We start from the raw sequence: 16,832 nt of genomic DNA on the forward strand, positions 1-16,832 counted from the left end.
CAGAATGTCAGGATGATGTTTGTGAAAGGATTTGTTTCCATCACCGCACAGGGGGGCCCTGCAATTCATGGGCACAACTTAGCAAAGTGAGCAACTCAGACACTGGCTTGTGGCTCAAGGACATGCACGTTTCACATATCAGCGTTTACATTGGTGTTTTGCTTTGTCTCAGGTGAGCACACTTGCTCTGCTGAGTAACAATAGTGATTTCCAGAGACTCTTCCAAAATGCCTCTGACCAATGTGCACAAGCAGAGTAAGTGCAAATCAAGGAAACTTCAATGGTTGGACTGTCAGATCTTACATCCTAGTGGGACCTGGATAATCTACATGCCTGAGAGTGACACTGGAGGATTCTCCCACACTGTTCTGCCATGTTAGCACAAATTCAGCTTTGTGCCTCCCTTTCTTTGAAAGAAAATGCCTCACACAAACTCCACTTCACAGGTTATTTAGAACAATGCTACATTATGCTGTGCTCTCTAATTTTTGTGTTCTGTTTTGTTTTAATGGTTGGTTAATGGAGGAGAGGATTCCCAGCATACTGATAGGAGATGACAAGACTACTGCAGCACCATCAGAATAAATAAAAATCAATAGGTTTTCTGCTGGTGTTGGCTGTAAAAGAGAGCAAAGCTATTTATCAAGTCTGACAAGGGGTCCAGAACTGCAGGATCATCACAGGCACCACAGCAAAAGGAAGAGGAAAAATATAAGAAAAACTAAATAGGGAATCAAGTTTGGTACAGCAAGGTTACTAACATATCAACTTGTTTCAATACATAATAGCCAAGGAGAGCATGACAGGAACACCAGGAAATGCAACTTCTACTTAAGGGCCTCCAGGTATTTTACTTCACCAGTTCCTTACGACTTACATCTTGGATCAACTTCTAGTTGTTGATATTATTCCCACTGAACAGATGAAAGTTGTTTCATGTACAGAGAATTTAAATAGTTTCTGCCAGATCATGTATGGGCAGTCAATGGCAGAGCTGGAAGTGAAACTTCTTGGGTCTCCTGCCTCCTGTCTCTCACTTCTAATTCTTAGTGCTCCCATAGCAATGGCACTATGAGGTTCACTCAGGGGTCTTACTGAAAAGGGCTTACAATCAGATCTGCTACCAACTCCAGTGGCATCTCATGTGAGATGCTACCAAATCTTACTGCAGGATCAAACTTATTCTGTCTAACGATTTATGCTCTGCTCACCACTACAACATTTGATTTTAATGTTATCTGAAGCCAAACTTTCTTTCAGTTGGAGTGGACTGCTTTACTAATCTTTAGAAAAGGAAATTAAAAAGGGAGAACACACAATGTATAGAAATCTACAAAAGCAACAATGAAACAGTACACAGCTTTTAAAGAGAAACTGAAGAGACAGAACTGGAGATGCCAGAAAACAACTCTCTGCTTACACACAGCAATCACTATACTGGCTACCCAACAGCTCTATAACCTCCACTTTCAGTTAACTGTTCATAACTTCGTAAACTTCAAAATTTCTGGGATTAACTTTTCCTCATTTGGTGACTGTCTTTTGGAGATTTTTCCCAAACTAAGGGGAAATTCCCCAACCTCAGTGACACTACACCACTTCCACTCTGTATACCACTACACCACTTCACCCAGTGACAAGGGCAAAGTACACCTCTGCCCCAGCCTCAGCAGCTTCATGAGTCTGTTGGGGCACTGCAGGTCAAACCTTACCAACATACATTAGCTCTGCTTTGGGTCTTGTTGCCCACCAGCCAGGCCAAAGAGTGGATGACTGGCCTCTTGTTTTTGCTAGTGCTGAAGCTGTCCTTCAGCCTACGAGTAGATTCTTGTGTTTCTGAAATGGAGACATCAGGAACCTACACTCCCCTCAGTGCATCTTTTATCTGAAGTGATTGCTATGGGGAGCATAAAGAGTTGTTAACATTTATTGCTCTGTCACAGGCTAATAGCTCCCAGTTTTCTCAGAGCATCCAGACAGAAAAGTCTGTGTTTGGAGTGGTAATAAGGACTGAAGTGCCAAAAGCAACTACTCTCCAAAGCCATTTGGGAGGTCTGCAGTCTCTCCAGCATCACTGGAGAGTTTGCATAGGGAAGGCAGACATCCAGAGTGAACAGAGAGGAAGACTTTGGTGTGAGGTTCCATCAGAACTCGGATCTCCATGGCAAAGGAATCAATGTCTTCGGAGAAGGAAGGAGGACTGTATCTAGCAGTATTTATAAATATACATAAAACAACACATCCAGGTTCTTATGCAATGATTCATACCGAAACTAGCTTATTTGTAACTCCTTTGAGGTAGAGAGGAAGAGTTTATTATAAACAGGATGTCTTCTACATAATTCAGAATACTCTCTAGTACAGCCAATACTAGAACACGGTATATGTTACTGTAGAGGCTCTGAGAGAGTACTAAATATGGGAGAGTTAAAAAGTGAGATCATAATTAAAGAATGTTGACTTCCTTTGAAAAGTGTTGGTATAGCTCCTAAATTAAGCAGCAGCAAGAAAAGCACATAGGCAAGGACCTAAGTTGCATTAAGTTCAAATCCCAGGACTGCTGATGTATTTGGGTAGAAAATGAAATGCAAGGCTGAGGAGTGTACCCATTAAAAAGAGGTTCTTAAACTCACATGGACTTTCTGCAAGTGTCTGTCTGTGTAGGGATGGACAGTCTTCTGGTGAAGACACTGATTAGAGGAACAAAGCTGGGACTTTCAGAGAGACATTCCCCACTCATTTCCCCACTTCCTGTAGACTGGGAGAAGAAAGTGGCCACCTTGCACAATCACACCCCTTCCACAGAGTTTGGAAGAGGCAGCACACGGTTCCAAAGATCTCAGTTTCTCCATGTGGGACAGCTACTGGGCACTACCCAGCCCTCCATCTTACCTCCTACCATTACTCCTGTGTGCAGCTCCACCACCAAGCAGTGCAAAGTAAGCACCATGACTTGTCCTCCCACCCCAGTTTAATTGGTCAAACCCTGCAGACCGGTGCATTCCCAGCCCCAAAACACGACGCTGAGAGCCCCAAAGCACGACGCTGAGAGCCTCCACCCGCTTGCCCTCAGCGCTCTCTTCAGTCAAGTTGCCCGGCTGGTGCCGGCAGAGGTTGCTCTCCGCAAATCAGGGGGACCACGGCTTTATCTTTTGTTAGTCCGCCTGCAAAGAGCCCACGACCTGCAATAAGGCAGATTAATTTCCTCTAGGAAAATGCAAAACTCTCCTCTCCCCACCACGCCACGAGCAACTAATCGCTTGCATATTTAAACATCCTTGCCTCGCTAAAATTTCATGATGGAGCCGGGGACAGAGCAAATGTCGGGGTGCATAACCAATGGCATTGTCAGTCGTGATTAATCAGCATCTCCGCCAGGCTGGTGCCCAATTAGAATTTACCATAATAAGGAGGTGACAGCCGGCGTTGCTAAGCGACCGCTGTCTATAGAGCTGGGAGAGCCAGACACATTTAGATGTTACTGTGGATTTCGACAGCGGCATGTCAAAACAACACAAGCGTCTGCCCAGTGGAAAATTTTACAGCCCAGCACTGGGCACAGGAGCGAGGCATGGCTCCCTTTCAGAGTAAAACATATAAAGGGATAGGTGTTTTTCTGTTGTAGTTTTGGTCTTCTCTTTATTTTTCCCCTTGAAAGAAGACTTTAACCAGTCAATCATTTATCTGCGTTTAATTAAGAGATATTGTGTCACTGGAATAGGACTTTGTTAGTGGGTAGTAGGTTCCCATGGCTAAGTAAATGCTGAGACATTTATAGGAAATTAGCAGCAGGTCAGCGTGGAGACATTTATTTTCAGTCAGAGGTATTTATCTGGCAATGACATTTTGTTCCAGTGACTTATTTTATTATATGAAAGGATTAAAGAATTAAGGGGGGGTGGGGAGAAGATGGAGAAATGAAAATAGACTGACAGCAGTTCCTGTGTTAACGTGAGAGCTGCTGACTCTGCAAATCACAGAAAGCTATGTCCCAACTGGGAGCAATAACCTTTCCCATACTTTAGCTTACTCCTAACATGGCAGGGAGGAGGAAGTTGTGAGGGTCCTTTTTGAGTTTGCTATGCTTTTATTGCAAACTGGTTTATATAAAGACAGAATATCAAATCAGAATATCTATTCTGATTTTCACCAGTCTATGACATGGACCACACTGTACATATAACTCCACTGCATGTGCTCTTCAGGTCTAAATAAACTGGTACAAAATAAGCTGGTTTTACCTGTCCTTAATATGGATGTATATAAAGCATATGTCTGCACAAAAGAAAATGATTATGTCTTATAAATTATGAAAGTAGCACGGTCTACACCTTACCTCTTTCAGTTTGGTATCGCTGAAGGCTGGGGTCAGGAGGCTCCGCACATACTTCCATCTGTCATCACGAAGACAAAGGATGCTGTCAAGCATTGGCTTGGAAATCAAGTTTGGCTTCTAAGTCGAAAGAAAACATAATTCAGTTTTAACACAAATGCAACTAGTGCTACTCAAGACTCTGAAGGTTGGAAAGATTGACCATGAATGGCGTTGCACTGCTGTCCCATGACAAGAGAGGTTCAAACCAATCTCAAGCACCAAACTAAACATGGATGAGGCTGAAGAAAATTTCTCTTTTGCTGAATGCATTTCCTCCTGGGCTTGTAAAAGCCCTGGGCCAGTCCAGTAACTTCTTGCCCAGATCGTTCTGGTTCTGCCATTCCTAGTGTTCTCCCATGGCTGCTAGTTCTCCTTTGCTGAACCCTGGCTTCTTTCCTCCCCTTCTAAGGTGACTAGCAAGAGGACCTGTCAACACTCCCTCTCCATGTGACATGAGTGCCAACGCATCGCACGCGGGTGTCGGTGGGGGACACGATTTCTGGTGACAGCTGGTATGTCAAACTGTTACATGCATTTTAAAAGTCTTCAGAAAATACGTTGATTAGAAAGCAAGTCCCAGGCCTTACTCTGTCTATAAGGAACACTCTCACTAAGAAGTTGAGGGGATAGAAGTTGGGACCCTTAAAGCTTCAGTAGTCAGTCAAACATACTAGTTTAAAGTACTGCCCCATGAAGTTCTGTACCAAGATGACGGCTATGGATTTGCTAAGTCCTAATCCCCCACAACCAACTAAGAAATCCCTATCCAGAGAACAGTGGTACTCATCAAGAAATAAAAGGATAAAAAAGATGGAAGAGGAAGCACGTCAGAAAATTATGCAATTGAGCCTGGAATAGGCATCAGAAGATGTCCAGCCCCAGAGCAGAATCTACCACAACATATATTATTGCCATAGGATGTTTCCCAATTGTTCTTGAAGACGTCCAACAATGGAGGTTCAATAACCTCTCCAGGTGAACTCTTCCAGTGTTTGACTACTCTTTCCATAGTAGCACCATCTCTCTTGCTGGAACTTATGGTCTTTAGTCTTTGTGCTGTCACAGGCACAGAAAACAGGTCATTCTCTCCCTCTTTCCAGCAGCCCATATGTACAGAAGGATATAATAACTACTAATTATACTGCTGCCATCTGCCCCAGATAACACCAATTCGCTCAATACATACTTATCAGTCATGTTATCTGGACCATTTGTTCAGCCTTGTTGCCGTCCCTCTGCATAATCTTGTTGATTTACATCCTTCTCAAGGTACAGTCCCTGTGAATTGACATGGTACTCCAAGCACAGATGAATTTTTTTTCATGGGCTCCCCAGGCTATACTTGTTTCTATTCACCCTGGAATATGCATACCACAGTATGATGGTGTCAACTCGTACTGACTTGTGGTTCCCTGCAAGTCTTGGACTTCCTTTCTGAATAATTACTCCCACAGAATTTATTCCCCAGCCTTTATCATTAAAGTTGGTTATTCCTAAGCGTCATATATAGAATATGTCATTGTTGAACTGTGACCATTCTTTTTACGATTACTTCTCCAACTAATCATGATCACTTTTAGTTGTGACCCTTTCTTGCACAGTGTCATTCATCCTTAACAACTTAGTGCGTTCCGCATGAATTGTTATCACACTCAGTGCCATCGTCTAACCCAATAACAAAAGTACACAACAGCACTTGCAAAGAAGCCATCCCTGGGATCCTCCCGGCTCATGCTTGCCTTCCAACAGTGGACTGTTCCCAAGCACTTTCCAAGTCACCTTGCATCAGTATTTCAGGTATTCTACAGCAATGTCCTCCAGACAAACCACCCTAAAGTTGGGGTCGGGGGGGTGGGAGGGGAGGTGGAAGGTGTACACTTTTGTAGATATCAGACTGCACAGAGACACTCATTTGGACATGTGAGATCTTCTGGCACCCAGGCCCCTGCCTACTTGCCCAGGGTAGCAGAGGCAGCATAGTCTCCCATGTTATCAGCAGCAGCAGTATACACTTTACTGGGAAAGACCCAAACAAACCAAAGACACTATGGCCTTCCCAATGCCATCTGTTGATCTTTTTCACTCTCTAACATTTTATTTCAGTCTTTCTTTCATTACTAATGTACATGAAAAATGAGTCCTTACCACCTGTTACACGCCTGGATACTTTAATCTCATTTTGTGCCTTGAGACTCACGATTTTAATTGTCCCTACATGCTAATTTTTTTTATCCTTGTTCTTGGAAACCTGACCTAATTCCCACTCTGTAAAAAACATTCTCTTCAGGGGCCATGAAGAGCTTACAGTTTAGCTACACTGGTCTTCTACTGCACTTCCTTAACTTTCCTCCTTATTGGAAGTTTGCACTTAATATCTTTTCTTTAAGGAGCTGCCAGCTCTCCTTAACACCTTTTTCCTTTACACTTGCCAGAATCTCACCACACTGCATAAGCTTGTAAAATGCAGAAGCCTATTTTATACTGCAAATAGGCTAATGGGATAGTTTTACTTCTCAGCAACACCATCCAGTGCAGTAAACGAATGTCACTCGGCTGACACTACAGACCAGTTTTGAGCAAAGATGAGCTGTTTTCAAGTAGAAGAGTGAATATCAGCATATTATGCTCGAGGAAGAGACTGACTCAGGTACTCTCATCAGATGACTACAGTAAGATAAAATATGGGCACATTTTAAAGTTATACTTAGACTGTCCTATTTCATGCACTAACAGGGAAAACTTGGGACACGCTGTCAAAGCTGAAGTGGATTGGACTGTTTTCTCTGGGTATCCTCTTTAAATAAATGATCAGTTTTCTAACTTCTCAGCAGGTATCTGTCCTGAGAATCAGTAGTGCAGCTACAGAGACCATCAGTCACTGGAGCATTGCTTCATTTCATTTCATATCATTACTGATATTCAAAGGCATAGTAGAATAGGACAAAAGAGGGTCTGGACAACTGGAAATGAGGATCATCCTTGAATAAAGTACTGTATGCTAGCCTCTGCTCCACAGTTCTTGTGTGCTGCTAGAGAAGCCCTTTACACTAAATCTTGAGCTGGTCATCAAATAAGTATTCCTTATATCTTTGGTCTTCAGTTTCAAGTACTAAGGCCCAGATTGCAGAGGTCCTGAGCACTAATGCCACTGAAATCAACAACAGGGAAGGTGTCTTGATCACAGAAAATGAATTATTCCAAGAAATTGGGTCATTGAATGGGGTCCCCAAATTAGCAAATATTCTCAGAGCTGTGCTTCAACCACCAACCTTCACTCTTGATTTATAAAGTGGAGATATCACATCACCTCCTCAGAACTGTTAATGATACATTAGCATTTCTGAGGCACTCAGAAACTACAGAAAAAGAGCAGAATCATCTTTCCCACAAAGAAATGACCAATTTTGTCTTCCAAGCAAGGTTTGAACAGTGTTCAGAAAAGACAAAAAAGGAAAAAATTACAGAGCAACACTTGGAAAAGTATTTTGTATCCACTCTTAAATTGAAGGCTGCCCAATCTGTGCAGTCTATAAGATAAATCTCCTCTGGAAGGCAAGGCTCCACTTAGATAATAACAGATGTGATATAAATCTGACTGCATTTGCCTTGAAAGCAGAACTCCTTCCTAAAACCAAACATTCACCCTAAAAAATGCTCCTACTGGCATAAAGACTGCATATAGCTCATTTACAGAGAGAGGCCCAGTTACTGAACAAAAAGTCCATTAACTCTAATGATAAAACTGCAATGGTAACCATACCATTGCCTTTTTAGCACTCTATCTTATATCAATAATGATCCCTTAACATATTTTGGTTTGTCTACTATTATATACATATAAATGCTGCAAGGAAGGAAAGACAATTTTGGCCATAAATTTTTTTACTCTGTCTCTTTAAGCTGGATACAAAAAACATGTTTGTGTTTATTGGAATAGTATCAGCATGACTGACAGCATATAGCAGATGTCATTTATCACGTTTTCCTTATCATTTTGCAAACACTTTCCTCCTAATTGCATAACCTATGTTACAGGTTCACGTTGCAGGAATGAAAACGGATTTGGTATGAGAATGAGCCTGCAGTGTCTTAGTGAAAGATGAAGTGTCACCTCTCTCTGAATGGACCAAGTACTAGCTGTGCCTGAGAATTCTTGAGCCTATAAAAATCACTTAAAAAATTACCATGGGAGACAGCTTTCATATTTTCAGGAGTGGGATTTTGTTTTTTTAGGTGGGGAAGGAGGTTGCTTTTAAGTCAAATGCAATCAGACTCATATTCCATCTAGCATCATCTAGGTACTCGACAACTGCTCTGCGCTTCCTTCTCTTGTGTAATCAACCATTTCTGACCGCAGTACAGTAATGCTGCATGAAATCTACTGGCAGCATGGCAATCTGCTGCAGCATACCTGCAAGTGCTACTGAGTTCCCACAATCACAGACAAGCCATCAGAAACAACAAAGAAAATTGCTTCCAAACAAATCTTTTAAAACACCAGTGCTTTTAAAACAGAAAACAAAATAATGTTTGCAAATGAGTAGCATCTCTGAACCTGATGCAAGAATTCCCTCCCTTTTAAGCTGTTCCTTCGGCTGACCCTTCAGACCCAGTTATCAGCTTGTTTGTCCCTGAGTCAATTTGGCTTGCTGTATACTACTGAATAATTCAGGGAAGTGACTCTTCTCTGGCTCTGAGGCCAAGTGGTACAGAACACCTCCTGTCCCTGAGGTTACATCACTTTCCCAAAGAGAACGGCCATACCCAAACTCTTTATGGTACATGTTCACCTCCTGAACTGTGCCCAGACCGTGCCTGAGGGATCGATACAGGGCAAAACCATGCTAAGAAGCATATCAATATAGACATCTGTAGGACCTACTCATGCACTAATATCCTGTCTCTGGGTTGGAACTAGATGATCTTTAAGGTCCATCCAACCCAAACCATTCTGTGATAACTGTAGCTTTGTGGGATTCATAAGTCATTTGCTCCTTCCATGAGTTTGTCACTAGCAGGCTAGGCTGAACCTCTGGCAGTCAGCAATCACTGCCTGAAGCAGGAGGAAGGGTAATAGCAACACAATACTCCCTCAGAAAACCTCTCTTTTTACTTTGATAGAAAAATGAGATGAAGGTTTGCAACTAGCAGAATAAAGTTAATGCAGCCACGAACTCTTAAAATATCCTAAATAGGTGAATCTTCAAAGAACCTAAAGGGCATCTCTAATGACATTTAAAAACCTACTAGCTCTGAAACCTGCAATATAAACCATTCACCTCCATAGAACTAGCTGCTAATCTACTCCACATGCTTTGATAACACAAGAAGAAATGAAACTCTGTAAAACAGGATCCAATAAACTTTGTTATCTTAAACTTAGACTTAATCATAGCCTAGTGCTAACAAAACCAATCAAAAAAGATTTACTTCTGCTGGAGCCAACCCTCAGCACTGAAAGCCTGTTGAGATACAAACAAGGAACTAGGCTCTAGATCACCCAAATTCAAAATCCTAACAGTAACTCCAAAACTTTCTGGCATTAGTGATACCCAGCAAACACCATTTGGCTTCATGGAAGTCCATAGCTTTCTTCTAGCCCTGTAGGCTTTGCAGGATCCAGCTTTAACTGCAATCCCATGCCCATGCTCCCCTGAACTCTCGCCCTAGTGTTCACCCTACAACCCACGCTAATGAACACCATTCACTCCTCTCACCTCCAGCCTTTCTTCTGTATCCATGGACGCTGCAGTATCCAGGGCTAAGTCTAGCTCTGGGTTCCCTCCACTTCCACCCTTTACCTTTCTGGGTAAATTTTTGGCATATGCTCCAAGTGCAAGGGATCATCCTTCTCCTAGCCCTTGTGCATGCCATGCAGTATCTATGACAATTCTAGGGGGAACAAGTCTAAGCTGTCTCTCCCTGAGTGAGCTCCAGAATTGATAAGGAGGCAGCAGCGGTGGCACATCAGTGGGTTATTTCGTTCATAATCTTATTTTCCGAGAGAATTGCTGTCCTCTCTTGCTAAAAACACACCTATGATTAGACATTGCCATCATGCTTAACAAATTGCAGTTTTAAATTGAATTTAATGAAATGAAAGTTAATGAAAAAACAGAGAGAAAGTTTGTAACATGAAGACAAGACTCTATCCCCACACCTCAGACAAGAATTATTTGTAACTCTCCTTACAAGATTACTTTCTCAACCCTACTTGGCTGACAGTCACCACCAGCAGTTCAGCCAGCAGGTGGAACCAGTAAGCCCATGAATTGCTCTCCCGGTATTTCATCCAGCCAGTGGCAGTGGCATGACACTTACAGATCAACATAATGTTTCCTATTAAAACAAGTTACAGAAAGAAAGCCCTTGAGCTATCTCAAGGAATACATCTTACTAAAACTGCAGTAAGTTGACCGTGATCACTTACTAAACCACTAAAAACCTGCAGTAAGTTGATGATGAAAGTGGGAAGGCAGAAGATGCCTCCATATACTAGTCTTAAAAATTCCCTGTTGGTATACTGATGCAGTATATTCCTTCAAACTTGCTCAGTATTTTGTAAGAGGAAAAGCTATGCTCAGCTCTTCCTACATTCATGACATTCAAAGACATGCGTGGCTTCTCGTTGAACCATGAGAGCACTGCGCTGTATGTTGTTAAAACCAGAGTTCATTTATGTCATATACCCTGTAGTTTACTATTATTTCCACTTTGCTTACACAGATGTTACAGTCCCATCACTTCAAAATTTTTCTCTTCATTATCTATTTCATTAAGATTTTAGTTTCTCCTTGGTCATTAAGATACTTCAAAAGAATGTTACAAGGTAGAATTAAGCTTCAACAATTACAGCAATTGTCTTCCATTCTACTGTACAGATCAGACTATACAAAAAGGCATCTTCAAGCCCATTCTTTTGTTGTCATGTCAGGATCTTTAGCAACTGACTAACAGCTACTGTTCATCATTACTCACTGGAAAAATGGCACCACCAACACCAGCTTATAAGTAAATACTGTCTTTTTTTCCTCTCTGTGGCAAGCAGCCTGGAAACATCTGTTCTTGTCTTCACAAACATTCTCTTAAGTCATGGTTTTGTCAATAGAAACCAAAGCGAGTCATTGCAATGAGGTAAATATAACCATTAATAAATGCTAAAATAAACACATATGGCTTCCTGCAGTCTGACCCAGACTGATGCAAGTCACACATCATTCCATTTGTTGGTGTAAGCAAGATCAAAATTAAGTCCACCCCAGTTTGCATATGGCAGTCAGTTTGCATATTTGGGATCAAAACAAGCAACACAAAGAAAAGAAGTATTCATTGTTAATTAATTAGGAGTTTTAGTATTAAATTCAGGTGGTACCAGAGAACCTGTGCTCTATACACAGTTTCTGCTGTGCTGAGCAGCAGTTTTTAAACACAATGCTTAAATCTACTTTTCAGCTGATGTAACTGGACTTTTTAATTTCAGATAAAGTCATAAGACTATAAGCATTTCTCTGTTTATGTACACTTTTCCTAGAGGAAAGGTTTAGGACCAGAAGGTTCGTTTTACAGATTGTAGAGATAATTTGGAGAAAAACAGTCCCAAATAACTTTTGGTACAGATACACTCCCATGCTTTGAATCATTGATGTACACAGGAATGGTAGGCAATGCCCGTAAGAACTTAGGCTAGATCCTTCCATTGCACAAGAACATCATATTCTATAATCTGCTCATCCAGAGACAACTCTGCAGCACCCTTGGACCTTCTGGAGAATACTGAGACATCATAAGTAGTACCCAGCCTCCCACTGTCTGTCCTCTCAGCTGCTGGACCCTGTAATAATCCTGAACTAAATGCTTTGGGTATGCAGTTAGATACCTCAGAAGAGAATTCAGCACACCTGAGCACAGAGTTGTTCAAGCTGCCATGACAGCAATGCAGGAAGTGTCCCACACCTCCCTAGGGCACTCCTACCTGCCTTCTCACGGGTATCAGTACACAATGTGCTTCAAAAGAAAGGCCACTACAGTAGTGATCAGGGATTACTCCCTTTCTTTCAATTGAAAAGTGAAGAAAGTCACTTTCATACTGTCACTGAGGAAACCAACCTCATACATGGGGGGTGGGGGGGAAGTTGTAATTCCTTCCTGTGGATAAGGATGGCAAGAAAAGTAAGTAAACAAAATAATGAAGCAGCAAAGAACATCACAGAAGGAGTGCAGCCTAGGGGAAGGTGCAGGAAGGGACAGTCCTAAACACCCCTGTCCTGTCCAGGGAACACTTAGGAATGAACTGCGACTGGACTTATTCCCCTTGTGAAAAGGGCTTTAGCCCCAATTCCTCTCCAAGGTTTGTTTATACAAAACTATTATTAAAGATACATGACTAATATTTTGCAGTAGTATCCGAAACCTTGGCCTCTGTGATCAGCAACATTTTGCGGTAGTATCTGAGAACTTGGCCTCCCTGATTACTGCCCTATTAGGCTGCAGAGATTGACTCTCTATCTTCTCTATTATGAATGCCAAGGACTGCATGGAATGTGGAATAGCTTCAACCCATAAGGCTGCAAGTGCATCTTCTCCAAGAATTACTTATAGCTTGCTAGGTAGGGCCCTTCCCAGAGATACGAGTGCTTTGGAATGATTTCCAGCAGAAAAATGCATGAAAACCTTTCTCTTAGACTCTGTGCAGCTCCCCTTGTCACTGGGGACTGTATTGAAGAAGCCCAGTTCCACCACGTTCTCCTGTGACTCAGAGGAACATATTTGCTGCTGCTCCATTTTCTTCAGAGACTGAACCACCAGCCAGTTTCAAAGGTACCAGTGAGATCCATCTCCTCTTGAAACTTCATATTCACAAGTCTTCTAGGCTGGACAAAATGTAGGTCTCAAAACTAAGTGCTTTGGCACCAAAGTGCTTCTGACCATGCTTAGAAAAAGAATTGCAGGTGCCTGAGAAATGTCAGTGTTGATATCACCAGCTCCAAGGCACTTCCAAGCACTACGCACGGCTGAGCAATCTGTATTTTCAATATAAGCTCCTCAAATGGGAGTTAAATGCTTAGTACTTTCTGATCACTAGCAGAAGCAAGCTAGCCAAGGGAAGGGGAGGCATACCAGAGGCTTTGTTTAAAAATATTACTTGTATCCAAAATTTTTTTCAGAGCAGAGTATATATGAAAAAATAACACTTTTTCATATATTTCAGATTTTACTGACAATTTCGCTTTGACCTGCTTCACTTAGATGTTGTAATATAGAAATATAATTATAAACAGGCCAGTCTAACTTAAAATCTCAAAGCACTGAGAAGCACTAAAAGTAAATGAGTAAGTAGTAAACTATGACCAGAAGCTGAGAGTCTTTTCAAAGGGTTTCTACCAGTCTTCCAGCTTACCATGTAACACCTAAAAGTTGGTAATACCCCATTTCCTGTGTGACAACATCCTGATAGAAAAAATAGACTTCAAACTGTCATTTATCTAATTTGAAACAGAACATTTGGAATCAGTGCTTCAGACCAATGATCTCCAATACATGCAAAGCAACTGAAGGAAGGATTTCACCTTTTTTCCCCTAACGCCAAAATAAAAATTTGAAGACAAAGTCAAATAAAAGTTTGCTTGTGAGGACTCCTCATGGTTTTCAAAATTACAACTGGGTTCAAGATGCTATTTAAATCAAAATACTGGAAGGAAAGTGCTATTAAAAATTTAAAACATGCATGCAGCTTCCAGCTCAGGAAATCAGCCATGGACAGTCAGATGTTAGGGAGCTATTCTATAGGAAATAAGACTCTGAACTTGCCCTGTTCTTCTGCTCTTTCTCTAAGCATCTGCTGCTTCTCAGAGACAGAGCAATCCCTGCTCAAGTATGTCTCTTTTTATGTTAGTTTTCCTTTGAAAAGTAGTTCAGAAAGAAAATTCCAGGTCAGCTCTAATGGCAGCACGACAAGCTGTCAACAAATCACATTTGCAATATCCACTTAACTGAAGAATTTGAATTCCCTGCTTGCTACTTCACAATTGTTTCTAATTACATTAAGTGTGTATTTACACATCAGGGAAAAAAACCCAAACTTTATGTATTAAGATCTCCACATCTATCTGTCAAAACACTAATGCATTTTCCCGATAGTAGTATCTGCTTTCATTCCTCATTTATTTGTCCCTCAAGAAGAGCTAGGCTATAAAACTTTGTAAGTAGTTGCATAGCACACTTCTAGGATTTTATCTTCCAAGGTTTCATATTTGTGGTTGTCTGTTTTCAATCAAGTAACAAAATAAATCCTAATTTATCAAAGCATGTCAAAACATGCTATATGAAATAGCATTTGTTCATCAGACTCTCACAAATTAATTTGAACACATCAAGAATTAAGTGTTTGTCATAACTTCAACAAGAATAAAGTACTACTGCATACAGATAATATTACAGGACTTATAATGAGTTCCCTGGAGCTCGCAATTTCAGTTAAATAGCCTTACTTCCCAAACAACCTGTAACCAGCCTGTTCCTCACATCGCTCTCACTTGATTTCTTCAAGGAGAGCAGCTAAAATGCTCCTCTGAGTATCAGCAAGTACCTCATTCAAAATAAATTAACAGTGTCAGCTACTTTTGCCTTCTCAAACATGTTAGGCTTGTAATAGCAAGCAGAGCAGATTACAAAGCATAAAGCACATCACCATATCCTGTCATCTTAAGAGTTCTAGGATAAGATAAAATGTAAAAACAAGCAAAAACCCCACAGATTGGAGCCCACAGCCCAGGGCTCACCAATCCCTTTCTTGCAAAACAGGTCTTTTTCACCACCCCATTGCCTCAGTTTTACTGCACTGTCACCACAGCATGAAACTAGACGGATAGGTAAGATCTCAAATTCTCTCCTCTTCTGCTGCCCAAAAAGCCAGCACCAGCATTTCAGGTGTAGACAAGCTGGAAGCTCAACAAACACACACTAGGACAGAGCAGTATTTGGGATTTAGATTCTCCTCTATTGAGTGCCCAGGGAAGGAGTGTGTGCCAACCTTTCACTGAGTATTAACCCCACAACAACCAGCAGGCACACACAGAAAGGCAATGTGAGACTCCAGTGGAGGCTGCCATAGTCCTGCCTGCTGGGACTTCCCACACGAAGGAGAAAGGATATCTCTCTCTCTAGAAGACCATGGCACCAGTGAAATTGCCATCACACTTGATTGCACACACATTGCCTTTCTGCAAGTGATCAGTCTCTGCACCTCGAAGCCCAGTTTTACCGGTGGGTGGGAGAGGAGGAAAGGAAAGGGTTGTCGTTTCCAACCACCAGTGCTGGCCAGTGCACCACGGGCTCCCACATCACAAGAACTCATTTTCAATCTTCACAGCTGCTTCTCCCACATCTGAGGTCTGCACTGAGTCAATCCAACCCCAGCATCCAACAGCCTGAAAAATAAAAGGGATCTTGAAACTGAAAAAATAAACCCCTGTAACATGTCTAAAACCCTGCTGAAATTTTTACTTAGACCAAATCCTAACAAATGGGACCATGCTAAGTTCTTACAGCCAAAACTGACTGTGCATTGCCAATACATAAAAGTGACCATGAGCACCAAGGGAACAGCTGAAAAAGTGAGGAAATAAGAGCTGTTCCACTTGACCACTGAGGAGGGAAAAACCAAGGCTGCGCCATCCAGCAGCTGGGGCATCCAGAGAACATCTAATCCAACATGGTGAAACATCAATTAGAGACGGGATGTTCCCTCTAAAAACTCAAATCAAACATGAAACAAACTAAAACCAGAGCTGGTTAAAGAAACTTAAATAAAGCCGCATAGCTGAGAGGAACTGGAAATACTGCAGGATCAATTTGTTTTTCCAGGCTTTCTGGAAGAAAAATTAGAGAAAACCGCCAATAAAATATCGTGTTATATATTTTTTGGAACAAAATAGCTTTACTTTGCAAATTGAAACAACTTTGACTTTACATTAGAAGCTGCAACTCAAGACAAAATATTCTAATCAACTTTTAATTATTATTTCAGCTTTTGACTCTTCAAAATCAGCCACAACACAAAACTTCTATCTCCCATACATTTCTTAATCAAATCTCAGAAAAGAATAAGGGCCACATAAAATATGTATTTATTTTTTTTTTAATTCTTGATGCTGGCAATATAGGATGACACCTATTCCAGTCAATTATGATTATTTTAGGAGGAAATTAAGAGACCAAAATCAAGCATTAAAAGGTTTGAAAATCTTAGACTGAGTGCAGTATTTGTATCCTATGGCATATGCAAAAATGGGCCAGATTCTTTAGTTATGTTATCCTGTACTATTTCCCCCCCAGGATCTCTATTTGATTTTGCAAATGTAACATTAATAAAGAAAATAATGTCCTGAAAGTTTTTAATATCATATATTAAAGGGAAAAAAAAAATCTTTCATGTGAATGAATCAGTCACAAACTCGGC

At 41.2% G+C, this 16,832-nt stretch overlaps 1 protein-coding gene across 1 annotated transcript in view; it reads right to left on the reverse strand.

The window, feature by feature from the left end:
* The window catches only part of TBXAS1 (thromboxane A synthase 1 (platelet)), a gene marked incomplete at both ends in the record, with an annotated part of 107,323 nt that overhangs the window by 29,066 nt on the left and 61,425 nt on the right, over window positions 1-16,832 (reverse strand). The window contains one exon of the mRNA XM_010014546.1: window positions 4,337-4,453. Coding sequence (XP_010012848.1) covers window positions 4,337-4,453 — 117 coding nt within the window. The remainder of the gene's footprint in view (window positions 1-4,336; window positions 4,454-16,832) is intronic.

This window comes from Nestor notabilis, unplaced genomic scaffold (assembly GCF_000696875.1).
Source record: "Nestor notabilis isolate BGI_N333 unplaced genomic scaffold, ASM69687v1 scaffold745, whole genome shotgun sequence".
In the NCBI taxonomy this organism is placed as follows: domain Eukaryota; kingdom Metazoa; phylum Chordata; class Aves; order Psittaciformes; family Psittacidae; genus Nestor; species Nestor notabilis.